Source organism: Prionailurus bengalensis, chromosome A3 (genome assembly GCF_016509475.1).
Source record: "Prionailurus bengalensis isolate Pbe53 chromosome A3, Fcat_Pben_1.1_paternal_pri, whole genome shotgun sequence".
Classification (NCBI taxonomy): Eukaryota; Metazoa; Chordata; class Mammalia; order Carnivora; family Felidae; genus Prionailurus; species Prionailurus bengalensis.
This window is the reverse complement of record NC_057354.1, coordinates 139,641,656-139,661,397: the sequence shown is the minus strand read 5'-3', so window position 1 is coordinate 139,661,397 and position 19,742 is coordinate 139,641,656. Positions and strand designations below refer to the sequence as shown.

Sequence of the window (19,742 nt, the reverse complement as noted above, 5' to 3'; positions counted from 1 at the left end):
CAGAGGAACTCCTTCTCCAGTCACCGTGAGATGTCACTGAATCGGAAATCGTGTAAGCGGAACCCTGATGATGTGGGTTCAGTTTTTTTGATCCTTCCTTTGCAATCACATGGATAAAATTCTCACAAACCAGAAATTGGCAGATCATTGGGATAAAATAAACAGAACAAAAATAACTATTTTCTGTTATACCCTAAGACACTCCCTTTTCTCCACCTACATTTTTCTTCCTCTACGTTGAGAATCGATACGCACAAGGATAATCAATATGCAACACATCTAGGAAATACTAAATTTCATTCACTATGCATATTAATTGTTATTAAGGCAAAGAATGACTACCATAACTTGGAAACATGCGCAGCAACTCACACTGAATTGTAAAGAGGTTTTGGAACTCCCCAAGCGTTCAATCGAAATGAACTTTTTTGTGTGCTGTGATTTTAATTAAAGATCTTTTTCAGAGAGGAGTTAAAAGATCTTTAAAGGCCCATCTCCCTGCCTCCGCTACAGAACACCAAGACTTATAAGTCATCAGAACTCCTATAACCCACATCTTAGTCGGAAACGCTTGCCAACTCGGTCCATATATATCCTAGAATTCCAAGCAGAGTTGCGGTCGGATAAATACGTGGTGTCAGAGAAATGCAGTGGTCCCTCTCTGGTTCAACGACTTACCATGTTAGCAGTGGGGACCGAAGGCAACTAGTTCACGCCCCTGGCGGAGGGCCCAGAACCCGCGAGAGGAAGGAAGCTGCCCCCTCCTGAGGAGGTGGCATCTCATCTGTTCTACCTGCTCTTTGTTTCTGGCGGATGTGTGGTCGCTAGGTCACAGGGGGCGGCCCTGCCTGGCCCCACTCGCGGTGGAGGAACAGGCCAGGGCCGGTGCCTGCTGGAAAGAGGCTGGGTGACACCGGTAGAAATCGTGTGCCCTTGGATGCACCTTGGAATCACTGGCAACTTAGAAAATGTCACCACACAGGCAGCGCCCCCGGGGATTCCGGTCTAATCGGTCTGGGGTGCATCCCGGACAATCGAAGTTTTAAAATCTCCCCAGATGAATCTAATGTGCATCCAAGGTTGAGATGACTGCAGAGTGCTGGTGCTGGGGGCTACTTCCGGCTCTCCCAGGCTTCTCTGCGTTGGGGCCATCGACTAGAGGAAGTTCATGAACCTAAGGACGCGGCAGCAGCACAGCCGAATGCAGACCGGCCAAAGGCTCGCTCTGTCCGCATCTGAAAGCTGCCAGAATGCATTGCCTTGGAAACCCCGAGGGAAGGGCGGCTTTCTCCCTCCCGCAGGGCTCCCGCTCACCCACACCCGTGAGCACACAGGTGCGCCCAGGTGGGCATGCTTTCCTTTGGTACCCAAGGGACCACATGCTCGACCAGTGTGCAGGGAACGGATAGACACAACAACAACATTATTAACGGCAAGCGTGACTCTCGTGTATAAGAGTGTGCACCTCCTACCATCATATCCTTTGGGGGATATATCCCTGGTTTGCACCTTGGGGGCTATGGCCCGCTTGCCGTAAGTATGGCTGTCGTAACTGTTGTACTCAAACGAGGTCTTGGAATATTTCTCTAGCTCTTTGGCCAGGTTGGAGCGAGGCGTGGTCGTGGGGACGTTGTTTCTGTAGCCGTAGTGAGGGATCTCGAGCTGCTTGACAAAGCACATTGGCCTACGAGCAAACAAGAGATAACCGGCAGTTTACTTTCTCGCGGCGGCAGGGAAGACGCGGTTCACATCAAAACGAGGGCACGTTGCTCAGATCCCACCTTCCCGAGCACAGACCACATGTGCCGGGATTTTATAGCACCGCATAAGCCATCTGCTGACTTTCAACACGCCAATAAAGAGAACGAAAGCAAGACCTTTAACTCTTCCCCTTATTTCTTTTTTGGAGTCCTAGCCGGCTTGACGAACATGGGAAAGACCTCACAGCCGGGCCTTCCTTTCCCAGTGGCTTCAAAGAGTCACAGCAAAGGAGGTGGGCTAGTAAGACCTTTTCCTCAAAGGAATAAGCGGAGGGGCGCCTGGGGGGCTCAGGTGGGCGTCTGACTTCGGCTCAGGTCGTGATCTCACAGCCCGTGAGTTCGAGCCCCGCATTGGGCTTGCTGCTGTCAGTGCAGAGCCTGCTTTGGACCCTCTGTCTCCCTCTTTCTCTTCCCCTTCCCCGCTTGTGCTCTCCCTCTCTCCTCTCTCCCCCCACCTCTGTCTCTCAAAAATAAAAACAAGCATTTTAAAAAAAGAAGAAATCAGGGCAATATGCAGTGAAAGGGTAGTATTTGCTCAAAGACTAAGCTATTACAAGTTTTTTGATAAGCTTCATCTTTATCTTTTCAAATATTGGGCACAGGGGCACCTGGGTGGCTCAGTCGGTTAAGTGTCCGACTTCGGCTCAGGTCGTGATCTCGCGGCGCATGAGTTCGAGCCCCGCGACGGGCTCTGTGCTGCCAGCTCGGAGCCTGGAGCCTGCTTCCGATCCTGTGTCTCCCTCGCTCTCTGCCCCTCCCCTGCTCATGCTCTGTCTCTGTCTCTCAAAAAATAAATAAACATTTAAGAAAAAGAGGGGCGCCTGGGTGGCTCAGTCGGTTAAGCAGCCGACTTCAGCTCAGGTCATGATCTCGCGGTCCGTGAGTTTGAGCCCCGTGTCGGGCTCTGTGCTGACAGCTCAGAGCCTGGAGCCTGTTTCAGATTCTGTGCCTCCTTCTCTCTCTGACCCTCCCCTGTTCATGCTCTGTCTCAAAAATAAATAAACATTAAAAAAAAAACATTTAAGAAAAAGAATAAGCGGAAATTAGAGACATACCCTTAGGGACATTGGCTGATGCAAAACTGGATGTTAAAACAGAACATGTGATGTGTTTTGACAAACACCAGCCTGTGCCTCCCGTGCTTTTATGGGTAGTCGTTCAGCTTTCCAGACTCTCGAATGAAGTATTTAAATGGAGAAGCACTCAGTTCCACACGCTCATCACTATTCTGCCTTGTGCTGTGCGTGTGCGTGCGTGTGTGTGCTCACCTATTTCCTGATCTCATGGGTGGGATTTTTAAACTGTTTTGGGAAATCACTTCAGATTTACAGGCAAGTTGTGCAGAGGACTCCTTGCATTCTTCACTCAGCCCCCCATCACGCTAGTATTTTACCAGATCATCAACACATTTATTTTGGTTTCATTAATTCAGCATCTTCTCATCAAATTAAGGAAATAATGTGGTGATTCGTGGAACGCCTGTTATTGGAGGCCCTTTTCCAGGTAACACGTGGAGGTGCAGAAGTGAATAAAACTCGTGGCCTTGTCTTCCAAGAGAAGGCAGAGTGTGACATTAGTTTACGAGTCGAGGTGTGAGGTCAGCTGTCCAGGTGGGTAAGTGGTCCAGGGGCACAAGTGCAGGGGTGAGAGGGGAGAGGCAGGTGCGGCGACAGCATCACTGGGGGCTCTCAGGAGGCGGGTAGCATGGGGCCAGGGGGAATCTGCTCTGCTTAGGGGGCAAGGCGGGGAAGCGTGGTCCCCAAACCTTCAAAAGTCTAGGCCCAGCTCAGAAGCAGCGGCGCCTGGAGCAGAGGCATCGGAGAGAAGGTGGCACTTGGTGACGGACAGAGGCTGTGACAGAGGCTGGCCTCCGCGGCCGGGGAGTGGAAAACTGGGACAGAACTGGAAACACTAAGCCTTCCTGTTGGACACCCTGCATGAAGACTTTTCAACTCTTAGCTACATAAGTGTAGGTTTAAGCGATCTCTTTCCTCCCTTCCTGTCTCTTCCCTCGCCCACCGAGTGAGCATCCCCGCATGGAGACACCACGGGGAACGCAAAGGTGGCCCACCCGGGGACCAGGTCCCCCAGATCATGTTCCTAACTGGGACGTCAGTGCCTGCGGTGAGCCGTCGGGAGCTGGGGAGCACAGGGAGGCCGGAGGCCTGGCCCATTCGCCAGCTTGGAGTTAACTCCTCCGGAGAGAGCCCCCAGTCCCCACGGCCCGGGCTGGCTCCCCGGTGCCTCCCGCTATGGTGGCTGAGGGTCCTTCCCTCTGTGGCCCCTCCTCGCCAGGCCCAGCCTGGGCATGTAAAGAAAGCCTACAGGTGCACCATTTGTGGCCCACAGTCGTCTCCTCAGGAGGACGGGGCCCGAGGGAGCAGCCATTCGCCCCCTGTCTGCTTTACCTTCTGGGAAGAGGGCACATGGAGAGGTCTAGAAGGATGCACACCAACATTTATGGAGGGCTTGTCTCTAAATAGCGGGATTATAAATGATTTTTATTTTTCTTATTTTTGCCTATTTCAGTATTTCTCATTTTCCATAAAGACTTTAACTTTTTTATTGAGGGACAAAAGGGTGTTTAACGACTGTGGTAAAATCCCTTCAGAACGCTTCAAAATAATACACAACAAAACCAAGCAGGTGTTCAGTCCATTTGAACAGTGATTTTTTTTCCAAGTGATTTATCCCAAAGAAAGAATTGGTGATTGAACAGAATCAAAACTGTGTGTGTGTGTGTGTGTGTGTGCGTGTGCACACATGCGCACGAACGTACTGCTTCCTCTTTAACAGCAAGACTTGGAACCAACCTAAATGCCTCCGAGGGAGCGCCTGTTTTCTGTGCCAGTGACCTCCCACTGGAGAAGGTCTGAAGCCACCACGGCCACCAGGGCCGCCTTTGTAAGGACACGGGGCGTGTTCCCACTACCACGTCCAATGAAGAGTCGGAATCCCCGACGATGGCCACGCAACCCGGGGTGTGCGGGGAGCAAGCGGAAATGAGCTGGTGGGTGGGTCCTGTCTGGGATGAAGTTTTCTCTCTCCACCCCCTCCCGAGAATCCTTCTTTTCCAAACTTAAGAAAACAGTGGGTGGGGGCGCCTGGGGGGGGGCTCAGTAGGTTGAACGTCAGACTTTGGCTCCAGTCATGGTCTCACGGTCTGCGAGTTCGAGCTCCGCGTCGGGCTCTGTGCTGACGGCATGGAGCCTAATTGGGATTCTCTCTCTCCCCCTCTCTCTGCACCTCCCCCACTTCTGCTCTTTCTCGCTCTCTCTCAAAATACATAAACATTAAAAAATCACAAAAGAAAACAGTGGGCTGGACCAGGTGATCTCTGGGGTCTTCCTGCTTGGACCATCAGGGACTGAGCGGGTTCACGTGAGTCGCTTGGCCGCTCTCGGGTTCTCAGTCGGGTGGGGAGGGTAGAAGGCCCCCCGAGGGCTCCCGTGCGGAGAACGGCTTCCGCACCCACCGGGAGGGGCGCCGGGCTGCGGGCTGGCCTCCCGCCCTCTCCTCCACATTAAAATAAAACCACTTCGGGTGACTGTCTCATTCACGTGTAGAGCTCCCCTCCCTCCCCCCACATTCAGAGAATCACCGAATACTTTCAAGGCCGGAAAGAAAACCAGAACCAACCCTGTCCACCGACAGCAGGCGGACGGAGGCCCCGACCACCGAAGCGACCCCCTGCCCTCACACAGCCCTGCGGGCGAGGGGTGGGCCGGGGACTCGGCTCTTTTACCCGCACCGGTGACCGCGTGCCCGCCTGCCGCGGCGTGAGCCCGCCCGCCCGGTCCGGACCCCCACACGCCCTGGCGTGCTGGGCACGCGCGGCTCTCACGAGGCGACGCGCTCGGCATCTGGTACCTTAGCACGCGGTCTGAGGCCTGGTTGGACTTGGACACATCACAGCTCTGGTGCTTCTCCTGGGCCTTTGCCAGTTTCTCCGCGGCAGCAATAGGACATCCAGAGAGGCTGCAAGGACAGAGAGGGGGCTGAGCTGTCTCCTCCAGCGGCTTCACGGCACACTGACCCCGTGACCACCCTCCCTCTCTCCCCTGGTCGGCGCGAGAAGGCTCCAGCGCGGGTTCCCACACCTGCCGTGGGATTTCCTGATGGGACGGGTTAGAGAGCAACAACTGCGGCTGCACCTTGCACGGGTTCCTCTGGGTCTCCGGTGGACGGTGCTGAGGGCCAGGCCGTGCACCAAGGGCACGCAATCCTTTCCAGTGACAGCAAGCCAAGTTCCGTGTCATTCAAGAGTACAGGAGCGAGTTGAAATTTCAGACACAGATTCCATTCCGGGATGTTTCTGGAGACGAGGATCTAGCCGTCTGGGCCGGATGAGCCCAAGAACGGCAGGTCTCTGACCGGCACCAGAAGGCGAGCTCTCGGCTGACCCCGTGAGCGCCACCGACCACAGCGCTCTGGCTTGTCACTGACCAGCTCGTTCACGCCCTCCCCGGGGGACGAATGGCATTGGGGAGGAAGCAGGATAGTCTCTAGGACCACCGTTAAGTGGGTTTTGGAACTAAATGCTCATGGAAGAGACGGCAGGTTGGCTCTCTTGTGTTTGGGCTTATTCCTCATGAACTCACGGTGTCTATTCTTTGTGTGTCTGTATATATATCTACACACATGTGCGGACGCTCACCCCACGTGTGCGTCACGTCTCAAAAATACACGGCCCCGCCCAGGTTTGAGGAGGGGGCTGATATTGTAAAGACCATATGGAACGGTGCTCGGCGTGAACTGAACCGACCTACTGATCATCCCTTTCTTCGGCAGACTGAGTCCTGGAGGATCTCTGAGGGGCACAGGGTCCTGATTGGTTTCATGGTAAACTTCACACAAGTAACAACATTTACCAGTCAGGCAAGCAGAGATTAAGATGAAACTCATAACCGTTTCCTCCACTTAGGCATAATTTTACGTGCGCTTTTGAAGCTGAAAGTATAGGCCATGAGGCGGACCGTAACGGAATCACTCCGCTATTGATAAAGAAGTATTTGATATGATCTGAATATCATGAGCGACTTGGTAAAAGTCAGAACAGGGGAGGAAAGAGAATTGGAACTTGTCAGAGCAAAAGTGTGATTCCGGGTACGCCTACGTACCTGGCTCACGGTCGTGCCAAATGCCCCCCAACTAGCGCTTTTGGACACTTGCTAGTGTTTTCTACCCACACCGTGTCCACACTGATGACTGGGGTTTCGGCAGAGTTTTAGGGGCAACTCGGTTGGGTCGCAGACCCCCCAGCCTTGGTGCGCTGGAACCCTTCCCTGCACGGTGTGCACAGGAGAGCTTCTCCCCCACCGCGAGGGTAGCTGAGCGTTCCCCACAGAGGGCTGTGGATCCGTTCCTCACACCAAGGAGGGCGCCTTCTAGAGGACGCAGGACGAATGAGCGGAACAAGTAAAAAAGTCCACGCTTCGAAAACGGTTCTCCGGATTTGCTTCCCCATGCACCATGCACCAGTACCCTCCGCTCCCAGAGAGCGACCCAGGAGGGGGAGGGGTGCAGGGGCGCACTCCCTCCCGAGGGACGGGGATGGGGCTGTCGGGGAGCCGCCTTCCCCGCAGCGTGGGGCGCGGGACGCTTTGCTTACCTTCTGTGCGAGTTTCTGTTGCTATTTACATGCCCTCGCCCTGTGCAGCCCGGAGTAGGACACTTGAGAACATTCTCATGCATGGCAAGAACTTGACAAGGAAGAGGCAGAGAAGACAGCCCAGCGTTAAAACACAGAAATGGTCCGAATACGAGTACGCGATCATTTTAACAAAGGCTGGGTTGGTTCCCAATGGACAGTCCTACACACACTTGTGATGGGCATGGTCGGGAACACACATGTGGAAAGAAGAAGGTTCTCTCAACCTTAGTGTAGTGGGCATGCAGAGCAGGGAGCGCTGGGCGGGGGCCGTGGGGGTGGGGAACGTTCCAGATGGGGCAGGGAAGCGGGGCCTCCCTACATCTCCTGCGCGTCAGCCCTGAACATCGGTTGGCCATGTAACGGCACATACACTGGTGATTTGTAAGACACGCCTATACTCTCTGGAATCACATGGTATTTATTAAGAAGGTGGTCACCGGTGAATAGAGAAACCCAAGCCTGATTTTTAAATAAAATGGATTAAATAATGACTTTTCATCTGAGAATCAAGTATTTTGTTATTCTTCCAATGGAATGAGCTAGAATAGTAAGTGAAGTCAGCACGGAGACACGGCAGGATGTGGTTCGGCAGCACCAGGAGTCAAGCGGCCCGTTGCTGGGAGACAGCGTTTGCGTTTACACGTGTCGGGAACAGGCCCTGACAGTTTGCATATGTCATCCTCTGTCTGGTCCTCCGTGAGCGGCCGCTACTCTGGGGAAGCGGGAGGGGGTGACAGGTGCCGGTGGGAAGCCAGGAAGACTGAGCCATAGCACCTGCCCCCACACAACCGTCCGCTTCGAGGCAGCAAGACCGGGGGCGCTTTCCCGGCCAGTGAGGTTCACCCCGTGGTCGAACCACGGAAAGCAAAGTCTGCCCGAACTACTTCTCTATTTTCTACAACTTTCCTCTTTCTCTAGAACAATCTCTCTCTTCCCTGACGTTTACATGCTATTCCCATAAGACACTGTTCTACTGGAGCCTACGAGAGCCTCCTCACTCCTGGCCTGTTTCTCGAAAAGGGAGTATATTTTGGTTTCATCTTTATGGTTTCACGGCTCCCGCGTCATCTGGACGTCCGCTCAGCGCTCGGTAAGCACCGACCTGACAAGGGTGAGTCAGCCTTAGGCTCCTTGTGTGCTGGGGAGCTGGCCAGAGTGGGGTGTTAGGAGGCCTTCTCCCCAGGCACCCCTGCACCCCCACCCCGCCTATAACCCGCCACCGTGTCCTCTGAGCACAAGGAGGCTCCTCCTGCCCCTTCTCTCCTCCACTTGGCACAGGGCATCCCCACCCCCGTCTATGAGGACTCCGCCCCCTCACCCCCCCCCCCCAAGTCTCCCAGCTTGGGTGTCCCCCTCCCAACCCAAGGCTTCCTTCTGTGCTCCTCCCTGGCCCCAGGCCTCCACTCCCTGCCAGGGTCTGGGTTCGCCTACATCAGTCTTTATTCAGTAGGGTGCTCCCGTCTTCCTGTTACAACATCACGCGCACTCTTCCCAATGTCCTCTTTCCTGTCTGTTTATCCACACTTGCCACAGCTGGGTCCTCACGGCAGGTAGCAGACCCCTCCGTGCTGGTCTGCAGCTCGGTCTTGCCCGCTGCGTGCGGCCTGGACCCCTCCCCAGCCAGCGGTCGGGGGGACGGCCGCCCTCTGCTGCCCCCCCTTCTGCCCCAAATCCTGTTCCCGTCCCAGGATCCTGTGCTCCTGCCGCCCCCAACCCCCACCCCCCCTTGCTCTGCCCCTGCTCCTGTCCCCACTCCTGTCCTGCTCCTGTCCCCTCCTGTGCTCCTTTGGTCACGGCGAGTGCCCTCCAGGTCGTCAGGACCCACACTCCCTTACTGTATCCCCAGGACTGAGGCTGAAGGTCAGATGCCTTCCATCATCCCTCGGACGCTCTCACTTCATTTATAAAAAGGAGCCTGGATGTTATAAGGTGTGTGTGAGCTCTTAAGCCTGACTTAAGAGCTCCCCTTACCCTCCCCTGTTCCTGCCCTCCCCTGCTCCTGTCCCCACCCCTGTCGCCCTCCTGTCCCCACTCCTGTCCCCACCCTGAGCCCCTCCTGTGCTCCTGCCGCCCCCTCCCCCGCCGCGCCCCCCATGTTCCTCAGACTTGTGTTGCATCCACGGTTCCTGCTCTTCCCCGCCGCCCTCTGCCCTCCCTTAAGTGTCAGCGACAGGTTTTGCTTAAGCCTGGTGACCCCGGGGTCTGGCCCCCGACACGTGCGGATCTTTCCAGAACAACCATGCTCTCCTGGCTGCTTGTATCCGCTCTTCCTCGGCCCCACGTTCTACACACTCGTGTCCCAAACTCCTGTGTTTGGCTCCTGTCCATTTCCGCTTTATGTCTCCTCTCCAGGCAATTTCATTCCCGGTTTCCGGCAGCATGGCTGGGAAAAGAGGTTGGGGAGCCGCCTGTGTACCTGACCCTGGACCCTCCTCCAGGCAGCCTGTGGCAGTGCCACCCAGCACTTCCAGGGAAGATGGCAAATCCGAGCCTCTATTCCTTCTGTTACATGGGGCCCTGTTTCCCCATCACATCTACTCCTGGAGTCCTCGTTCTTACGTGCCAGGCCGGAGTTCTCGGCGTCACCCCCACCCCCTCCCTCTCCCCTCCTGCACGCCAGCCTGTGTCCGGAACGCGTCTTGAACTTGTCCCAGATCCTCCCTCCCTGGCCACTGCCTCCGTCACGCCTGGTCTCCCGCGTGGACTACCGCAACAGCCTTCAGACAAGCCGTGGACCCCTTCTCTCTCCCTCAGGACCGGCTCAAGTGCGACCCCGGTGAAGCCTGCGGGCCCTTGGGAAGTCTGATGTCTCAGGTGTGAGTCACCCACTGCCTTGAGCACGCGGCTGTCCTTGGCTGGGCTGGGGCTCTTGGAGGGCCAGAACCGTGTCCCATAAGTGGGATGTCCTCGTGTTTCTAGCACAGCGTGCTGCAAACTGGGGTGTGCGACACTCTAATGCCTTCGGCTGGACAGAAAGGCTGATTAGGGGAGCCTAGCCAAGGAAAAACCGGAAAAAACACCTAAAAACTAAAAAACAAGACATGCCCTTTGAGGAGTCTCATGTTTTTCTTTTAAAGTTTTTATGATTCTACAAAGAACTATACACAAGTATTTAGAAACAGCTTCCTACAGACGCTCTGGAAGGCGTTTGGGAGACGGGTGTCGAGCGGACCTCCGGCCTCCTCCCGGCAGAGGTGAGCCCAGGTGCGGGCTGACCCGTGGTCTGTGGGAGCACGTACACCACGCAGCCGGTCGGGGCGCAGCCCCGTCTCTACTACATGTAGGCTCTTCCTGTGAAAATGAGTAACGTGGAGAATTCCTCAGCCACGGAAGGGAACTGATTTTCCACTTCGGAGGCGAAAACATGTGCCTTCGGGAAAAGTCGCGTCAGGAGCCTCTCTGTACCTAAGACACCCGTGATGTCCTCGTGCCCCAAGCTGGGGATAAGGAAAGTGGGGTGTGGAGGGCCCGCGGCTGGCCCGGTGTCTCAGCTCGTGGGGACCGGGGCAGGAGCAGCAAAGCCAGGCCTCGGCAGAAACACAAGCTTGGGGTTCCGACAGGTAGAGTCTCCAACTCAGCCCTGCTCCCTGCTCAGGCGGGTTAGTACCTGTGCAGATCGGGGTCGGCCAGACACCGCGCTAATCCCCCAGGAAGAGAGGGTGAGGGCATCGGCTCCCCACTTTCCTCATCTGGGAAACAGGGGCTCGCCAGGGAGTGAGGGAGGCAGGGAGGCTGGAGTGCGCGGAGAGGCCGGCACGGACGGTGCTCAGACAGGAAGCCGCTGCGGTCAGACCATGCTGTCTCCCTGCTCATGTAACACACGGGCACGGCCATGCACTCGAATTCGTTTCTTTCCGTACCCTTCAGGTTTGCTCACAAGGCCGTTACAAGAAACACGGGCTGCTTACTTTCAGTAGCCGTTTGAAAACCTGGAGGCACAGTAGTTTCTAAAAAGATTTCATCGGAAAATGTTCAGCCAAACCCGTTTTCTAAGCCTCAGCGACTACCCTGAATTTCTCTTTGTTCTGACAGATTTGTGTCTCAAGAATTCCAAAGTTACCCATTTTAATGGGACAACCCTCAAAAACTCCTCTGAACCGTCACCTGGTCATCCTGACGAATGTCGGCCAAGCGATTTCATTTTCCCTGCTAGAAACTGTGTCTCAGCTAATGAGGAAAATCCTTCACATACCTTAGGCTCAAAATCGGGATCTTAAAGTCATGTTGTCATTTCTGAAAATGGGCCTTTTCCCCTGAGCAATCAATTCTAATTGTATTTAAATAGCTGGCATACTTTATGTGCTGAGAGGAAGATAAACAGAGAAGGTGTATACTGTTCGGTCCCGAATTAAATTTAGGTGTGTTCGTAGATAAATTGCACACTCTCACAACCTAACTCATTAAAAGGAATGCGTAAGATCTAGACCCACCCGATTTTAGCCTCCATAGCTAAGGTTTTGTTGTGTGGAAAAGTTGGGGTAGCTGTGACACGAGACAGACTCTGGACAAGCAAAATGCAGTAAGATACGAAAGCAAATATGGGTTCGTATATACAGAAGTCTACATAACTGGGCGAGAGGAGGCTCTGGGACCTTTCTCTCGGGGACTCATAGGAGGTTAGCCCTGCAGGGGGCGGTGGTCTTAGAGACCATCTCAGTCCACTGCTATGATTTCTGAGAGATGAGGGGACAAGTCACTTGCCCGAGGGCCCGAGCGAGTCAGAAATGGAAGCGGAGTGGAGTCCCGGCTGGTGAGCTGCCGTCCTGGGCCACCACGGAGCAGGAGTGACTGGGCCTCGAAGGGGCCGCCAGTCCTGGCCGAGCGGCCCGTCAACACAGGGAAGGGCCGGGGAGACAAGGTCGGGCTGCACTGAGATGGAAATGACAGAGGCACGTGGGGTGACACAGACAGATCCCCGGGGCTGTGCTCCCACGGGTGTTGGCGAAACACGGACTTACTTTCCGGAGGGACCCTATCTTTGTGCGGGCATCCAGACAAACTGCGGTGATGTGGGTAAAGCCCGGTTACGTGGCCAGTTCCGTCACACCCCGGGGTGGGACACTTGCTCTCTTTCTTTTCTGCTCTCGAGGGATCTAAAAGCGACAACAGGTGTCAAGAGAATGAATTTCTTTACCCATTGAAGACAAATGTGATAAATTAACAACCTGAAGAGACCTTGACAAATAAAGAAAAAAAGCAGGTGTCAGGGGACAGGCTGTGACATAGACTTTTGCGTAGGTAGTTCTGTGGTTTTGGGTGATTTTTTTTGACCTGAAACACTGCAATCATGAATCATAAAATAATTTACTTTCTATGAGATAAAAAAAGACTAGCCCTACCGTAGCTCCTGACTAATCGCTTTCCCGTGTGTTACATGACAAGCTGTGTTGCTCAAAGAAATCAACGTAAATACTGATGAGACAGTGACCTTCTCAGAGAGCAAAACCGCCCAGCGACCCTCAACAATCGCTCTGTGAAATCCAACCAGGGGGCACAATGCCGTTAAAACACTGCTCAGTGCAGCGTCTGTCTCTTCTGGTGCTCTAATCGGATACACTACTAGGTGCAAAATTTTACTGGTGGTGGAATTTTTTTATCTTTATTTTTATTTTTTTTATCTTGCAACGATGTTCCATAGCACACCAATTCAGAGACTTTTCTGAAAAGAAGCTGAACTCTTAGAAGGCACTGTAAGCAAATGACCAGAATGGTGGAAATCCCACCCGATGGGGGTGATGGGCAATAAAAAATGTTTCAGAAGCTGCTGGAGCAACCATTTCTTTTGACTTCTTCATCTGTCCTTGGAACCAGAGGAAGGATCTTACGATGCTGTGCATGCGTACACAAAATTAAGAGGGAATGGTTTTATACAGCCCTGTTGGCTCTCTGCAGGGAGGCGCAGAGCAGACCTTTGGTCAAAACTTGAACGCCAGATGCCAGAAATGCAATGCTATTGTTAATAAAATTATTTCTCTATCCAGAATTGACCACAGCTCATCAATGTGCAGAAATATTTCTAAGATAAAGCTCAGACCAAATAGTAATATAAGTGTGCAAAAAAATTATGTTTGAGTCAGTTTTTGAAAACCGGTTGCACAGATCATCAACAGAGAGTGACTACGGTGGTTCGGCCCAGGGAGTGTGTGCTTAACATTTCTTTAGGGGTGTAACACTTTTCTATCCGTGGCTTATTAACCGGGCCAATCGGGACAGCTAGAAAATACATGCTTGGTTCAAGTTTTTTGAATTCTGATGGACTTTCTTCTTAAGTCATTCATGTGAACTTGAAACGGACACAGGAGTCACAGGAATATGTAAACGCTTTTACGCTTGTATAAAAAGCTCACCTCCCCCCCCCCTTCCTTTTTTAAGCTAGCATTTTAACCTAGGTAATACATCTTTCAGGTCCTGGATCGCTAAACTGGGGCTGCTGTTGACGGGCCTGTATCCTGGATGCAACTGTCAGCTACTTCCTACAGGTGTCGAAGATCACGGTTTCCTGAAACACCTGAAATTATGTTGTAGCTTCAGTTTCTCAGTATCTTACTGGAGCTTCCCTTACACATATAATCAAAAAGCCTGGCGTTTTATTGCCTTTTGGGTAGTGTTGTAATAATATCAGCATCGTTTACTTAATGTAAATATAAAACAGTAACAGTTTCAGAGCAAAATACTCATTATTTAAGATCATAAGCTGAATATAAATAGCATTTTAGAGGTAAAAACCTAAATTTTAACTATTGTTCATCATTAAGTGACGCTTTCATCAGTACACTTGCAGTTTCTTAACAAGTGCTATCATTTCATACATTTCCAAAGTGTTCTGAAGTTAAGTGCAGATCTGTGTAAAAACAAGTGGCTCAAACAATTTCAGTTTTGGAGGACACAAGGGTATACTCTCCTCTCGATGCCGCTCGCCTCCGCCATCGCCTCCCCGTGCATGCTGATTTCCGGGAATCTCAATTCATCTTGAAGGTAAACATTCAGACAAACCCAAAACAACCAAGCAAGCAAACAGGCCAGTAACTCAACCGAAAACCCGGCAAGGATGTCTAGAAAAAAAAAAAATTGCACGCTGGGTTTAGCTTTGCTCCCCTTCCTCCCTTTCGAGTGGATGCTTGAGGAGGAGAAAGGTAGAGGAGTTTCATGATGAACGCCTTTTGTTTTAGCTCAAGATTTTGGAAGAGTCACTCATGTATAATTCAAATCATTTTGAGAAGATCGTGTTTAAGCGAGAACTGATGCAATAAAATAACAAAGAAGCTGGAAATGAAGATTGTTGACGTGCTGTACGGTTGTAGGAATTGTCCATTGGCTATGTTGGTAAAATGTCACATAATTAATCGTTTTAGTAAGGAGGGCATTAATCTCCCGGCCCCACTGGGGGTCCTTGCTTGGCTTTACTGATTTGGTCCTGAACATGCCTACAGACATCTTGAGAAGGGACCCGGGAATGAGGCAGGACACACATGAAAGTGGACAAGCCTTGCTCGGAGGAAGAAATCCAGAGAAACTGGTCCAGTCAGGAATCAAAGATTTCTGACTCTTTTGGAAGGTCCCAACCCCAACCCTTCCCCCATTTCAGGGAAAAGCACATCTCGGGTTTTACTGTTCCCACCCCTGCCCCGTTTGTTGAAGGGAAGCCAGCGGTTTGAATTCCATTTCTTGCCCGAATCAAAATAAGACCAAATAGCAATAACAAAGCACAATGAGTAAGAATCTACAGAAAGCTGCTGGGCTTAAGGGAACCACAGAAGCCAAAGGAGCCAGGGGCACACATTGCGTGCGCTGCCCCGGGAGCCCACGTGTTCCCACAGTGCTCTGCCGCGTGCCTCGCTGCCCGTTCCGCGTGAAACCCGGTCTGCAGACGTCTAACATGTAAGCCCAATGTGTATTTGCCCCACCGAGCCGCCCTGTGAGAAAGGACACTCTTCCTTCCTAAAAGCGTTTAGCTCCTCTCCGCCTCTCAAATGTCCAACTAAAAGGTCCTGATAGATCGCACTACGGTTATGAACGCATGTGCTGTTTCCCAGTCTTCACAGCACCAACGCAAGCCTGATGCTGCACTGAGCTAGAGCCTGTCTAGCTGCACTGAGCTAGAGCCTTTAAGAAACAGCCCCTTCCTCATATGCCGCCCCTCCGGAGGGTCCCCCTGCGTCACCAAAGACGGCGGTCAGCGCTCAAGCACCTGCCAAAGCAAGAACCCGACGGGCCTCTGGCTACGGTTCGTCCCCTTTTGGGCTGTGGTTACAGCGATGCCACAGAGTTCTGTGCACACATTGAGAGGAGAATACACACCTATGTCACAGCGGGAGAAAGAGGCTTTCTGATTGTTTGGTTTTCAAACCAGATTCCTGAACCTCACCATCAGATCCACGGTGGGGAAACTCAGTCTTTATAAGGAATACAATCGAATACAAGACAAAAGTTCTGTTTTTGGTCCTAATATGGAAGGATTTAAGGAATTACCAATTTCATTCTTGAAATTGCTTCTTATTTAGTTCTGAGAGAATCTTGTAACCGAAATAGCCACAGCGTCAAGGTTCTGCACGAGGTTAAATCATGACCCACCTCTTATCACAAGTGGACACGGTTGTTACTGCAAACATGAAGTCAGTCATTCATTCAGTGTGTATTCATACTCTTAGTGGATATGGTGACTACACATGGGAACGATTAAACATACAGATATATGCAGATACGTGTCAATATATTTTATAAGTGAAAATCTGTTAAAACTATCATGTTGGATGGCTTTTTGAGTGTTTTATAATAAAGTAAGCACCATAACTGTTTCCACCATGGGATGGAATCAGAGAGCGGGAATGAATATACTAAAGAAATTACTATTGATCTCAGCTTGGGATACACCATGCCTTGCATAGCAAATGGCTCCCATTACTTACTATCTTAGGATAATTAATGTGCAGTCACTGCCCTTGTCTTATGTTATCGGTCATTCTGTTACTGTTCAATTTCTATCAGGGATGTTTTTTATGGGGGGGGTTCATCAATAACCGCCATTTGATGATAATTTTATAAATCATGATGCCACCTACCCAATCCAGTATATAAAAAATGTGCTTCCTCCCTGATTGGCTAATTGTTGTGTAAACCCTTGCCACTCCACATAGATCGTGGCTCCTTTGTAAGAACACAGGCTCGTGCTAGTGGTTTCTATCACGCGATGCGTGTGTGCGCTAGCCCTGTCTTTCCGAGGCAGGCGTCTCCCGCTGAAATATCATATTACTCGTCTGCTCTGATCATAGGGCATTGAGCTGCTTTGTGTATTTCCCAGACAAATATTTTATTTGCTGTCCAGCAACACAGTCACAAAACATAATCGTGTAACCAACTCTGAGAAATCTGCATTAGTGACATGACTTAGTGCGATGCGCACTTCGCTTGTGGACTATCCTCGCATCTTTCACCCTAGCTCCTGCTTGCGTGAGGCAACTTACGTTAGGTAGAAATATTACCTTTACCATAGTATGGCTTTTTGACATGGCTGTCACTGGACTTAGGCTTTCTCTCCTCCCCGGGAAGCTGTCTTGGCGACTGCTCTTCATAGGACCGCGCATTGTCCCGCCTTCCGGCCTCCATCGCCATCTTCTCCCTCATGGCCTTCGCCCTTTCTGTCTCCAGAGCGATGGCTTTCTCCAGGAGGGTGAGGTTCCCCTTGGTCATGTCAAACACCTCCTCAGACCTGTCCGAGTTCACGGAGGTGGTGTCGTCATCTCGTTCGTGATACCCGTCCTCCTTTGCACAGCTGGAGAAAGTTCTAGACCTGGGACTCAGCTGCTCCTCGAGCCGCATGAGGTTCATCATGTCGGAGTAGCTCCTGTCCGGCGTCCTCCCCGCGAAGTCGTCCTCCTGACGGGCGTGCTGGCGGATGTTCATGTTGGGGGGCTGGCTCCGGTCCTGCGGGTTCGTCTCGCTCAGTTTCCGGGCCAGATCGAAGCACTGATTCCTCAGGCACTCCAGGCTGCTCAGACACACCTCCTCGTCGCTCTCCTCCACCATCTTGTCCACGAGCCCGTTGTTCATGGGCTTGCCCAACATCACGTAGTTCATGTTCCTGCTGTCCTGCTGCGACAGAGAGTCCGCATACGCCCTGTCGCCAAGGTTGTCTGCGAGCACCACACCGTGTCCCTGCGCCAGCAGCTTCAGGGAGTCCACCGTCTCTCTGACCACGTCGCTGTCCAGATCCAGGCTCAGCTCACTCTTCCGGCCCAGCGTCTCGTTCCTGTCGCTGCCGTCGTCCAGGCTGGTGGACGTGTTGCTGTTCATCTCCGACTCAGTCCTGGCCCGGTAGGCTGCGTCCTCGGCAATCTTGCCGAGGTTCAACAAGGACTTGGCCACCAGCTCATCGTAATTATCGTACTCGTCATTATTGTTATCATCCTTTTCTGCGTCTTGCATTATTCGAGTATTGTGACAGTTCATTTGATGGTCTTCTGCAAAGAAAATAAAAAAAAAGGACAAAAAAGAAAAGAAAAGAAAAAAATGGCTAGAACTTGAAGTTTAGTTGCAACAGCATGGAAAGCAAGTCAATGGCATGTCAAACCCTGTTCACCACGCACTGGAGACTTAGGTCCCGCGTGCGGCTCGGCGGGCGGTGTGGCTCAAATCGAGCGGACTGCTCTAAAACCAGGAGGCCACAGGAAGCACTTGCTAGAAACTATCAATTTCCTTAATTCTTCTGAAAATAAACCAGTATATGCGGTAAATGTAATTTTAAAATATTAATTTTTCATTCTAGATTTTACGAGTGACTTTTATTTTTTATCCGCTTTATTTATTTACAGCCCAAACAGATGCATGATAATTACACTCATCATATTACCAGGCTTTCTAAGAGTTCATGAACTTTGCTTGTTACCAACCCTTAAACAGATGTTTGCAGCGATTGCTTTTAAATGGTTTGTTTTCGCAGTGACGCTCAGGCAGCACAGTGCAAGGCCTCGGGCTCACGCAGCGACGCCACCTATGCTGGGCGTTCAGCATCAGAAGCACATGTTTGGGCTGAATTAAGCTATTTGGAATTTTCTACCTTACAGACAATTCATTATGATATGCAGCGAGGCAACAGGAATGCACGCAGAAGTTTAGAAGCTAAATCTAATTCGCTGTGGTTCCCGCATGCGTGTCTCAGCAGGATTGAGAGAGAGGGGGAGGAGTGTGCAGTGACCAAACGCCCATGAAATGCAGGACTGAGGTCAGTTGGTGCCACCGTGGCCCGTACGATGTGTCATTTAATGTGACCAGTGCACCCCTGCGTTGGCCTGCCTCCCAGCCTCAGGAGAATTTTGGTGAGCTGCTAGAAATAACACCCGAATGAGCATTATGTTCAATCGCAAAAAAGCATTTAGGAAAATCTGCTGAAAGAAGGCCATGTTAAAAATTACATAAAAGCCCTATGTTTCACCCGAAATGTATCCTGTTTAACGCTCAAGGAATGTTTGGGACGCGCATCTGTCTCCACCGGGCTGCGTAATTGCTGCCAGGTATATTGCGAATACAGGTAACGGTATGTGTGGATTCTAAAGAGCCCCTCCCCCCAGCCCTCAGACTGGACTTTGTTACCTCCATGCCACTTTCACACCTGCTTTTTGTATCTTTGATTAAAAAAACAAAGAAGGATTGTTCAAGTTTATCGATGCACTGAGGAAATGAGGTGTATTGATTAGGAGAAAATACCTGTTCTCTAACAGCTGAGTCAGGGTGTCCCCGGGGGCCTCCTTTATGGATTTCATGCTGTTCCCTCAGAAAAGACTTTTGTTGGTAAAAGAGGTCTGGGCACCAACATATCAATAGCAAATCAACACATTTTTAAAAATCTAACACATCTTTCTAAACATCAGCAAGTCAGACTTGCCATACCTTAGTCATAGAGCGTCAGTAATTGTATAAAACAAATATCGTCTCTTTTCTGGATAGTTCCTACAAATACTTTTCTTTAGTATAGAGATACATGTATTCCCAAAGAGCGGCAAGAGGACAGAAGCCTGACCCAGTGAGTACAGTCGGGAAGACTGTGGAAGGACTCGACGAGCATGCACCGTGCCCTTGGCCCAGGGTTCAAGGTGATACGAGTTGAAGGCGACCCTGTTCTACAGAATTCTTGCAAATATAAAAGTTATATTCACCTCTCAATTTACACACTGCGTGTTAGGTTCCGGGGCCGTGATTGGAGAAACAGGCCTCCAGGCGGCCGCTGTGTCTCCGTGGCACCGTGACTGGCCACCTGGAGCCCAGCACTGCTGTGCCCGCGAGGGACTGACCGTGACACGAATCTATACGTACGTTTGAAAACACGGAAGCACAGG

At 51.6% G+C, this 19,742-nt stretch overlaps 1 protein-coding gene across 14 annotated transcripts in view; it reads right to left on the bottom strand.

Moving 5' to 3' along the window:
- The window catches only part of MYT1L (myelin transcription factor 1 like), a 424,454-nt gene that overhangs the window by 76,701 nt on the left and 328,011 nt on the right, over positions 1-19,742 (bottom strand). For 11 of the 14 annotated variants that reach the window (XM_043604655.1, XM_043604656.1, XM_043604642.1 and 8 more), the window contains exons 10-14: positions 16,893-17,870; positions 12,372-12,506; positions 7,372-7,462; positions 5,631-5,738; positions 1,473-1,684 (exon numbers count right to left, since the gene is read on the bottom strand). In XM_043604655.1, coding sequence (XP_043460590.1) covers positions 1,473-1,684; positions 5,631-5,738; positions 7,372-7,462; positions 12,372-12,506; positions 16,893-17,870 — 1,524 coding nt within the window. The remainder of the gene's footprint in view (positions 1-1,472; positions 1,685-5,630; positions 5,739-7,371; positions 7,463-12,371; positions 12,507-16,892; positions 17,871-19,742) is intronic. The other 3 variants (XM_043604649.1, XM_043604653.1, XM_043604654.1) reach the window with 1 other exon arrangement.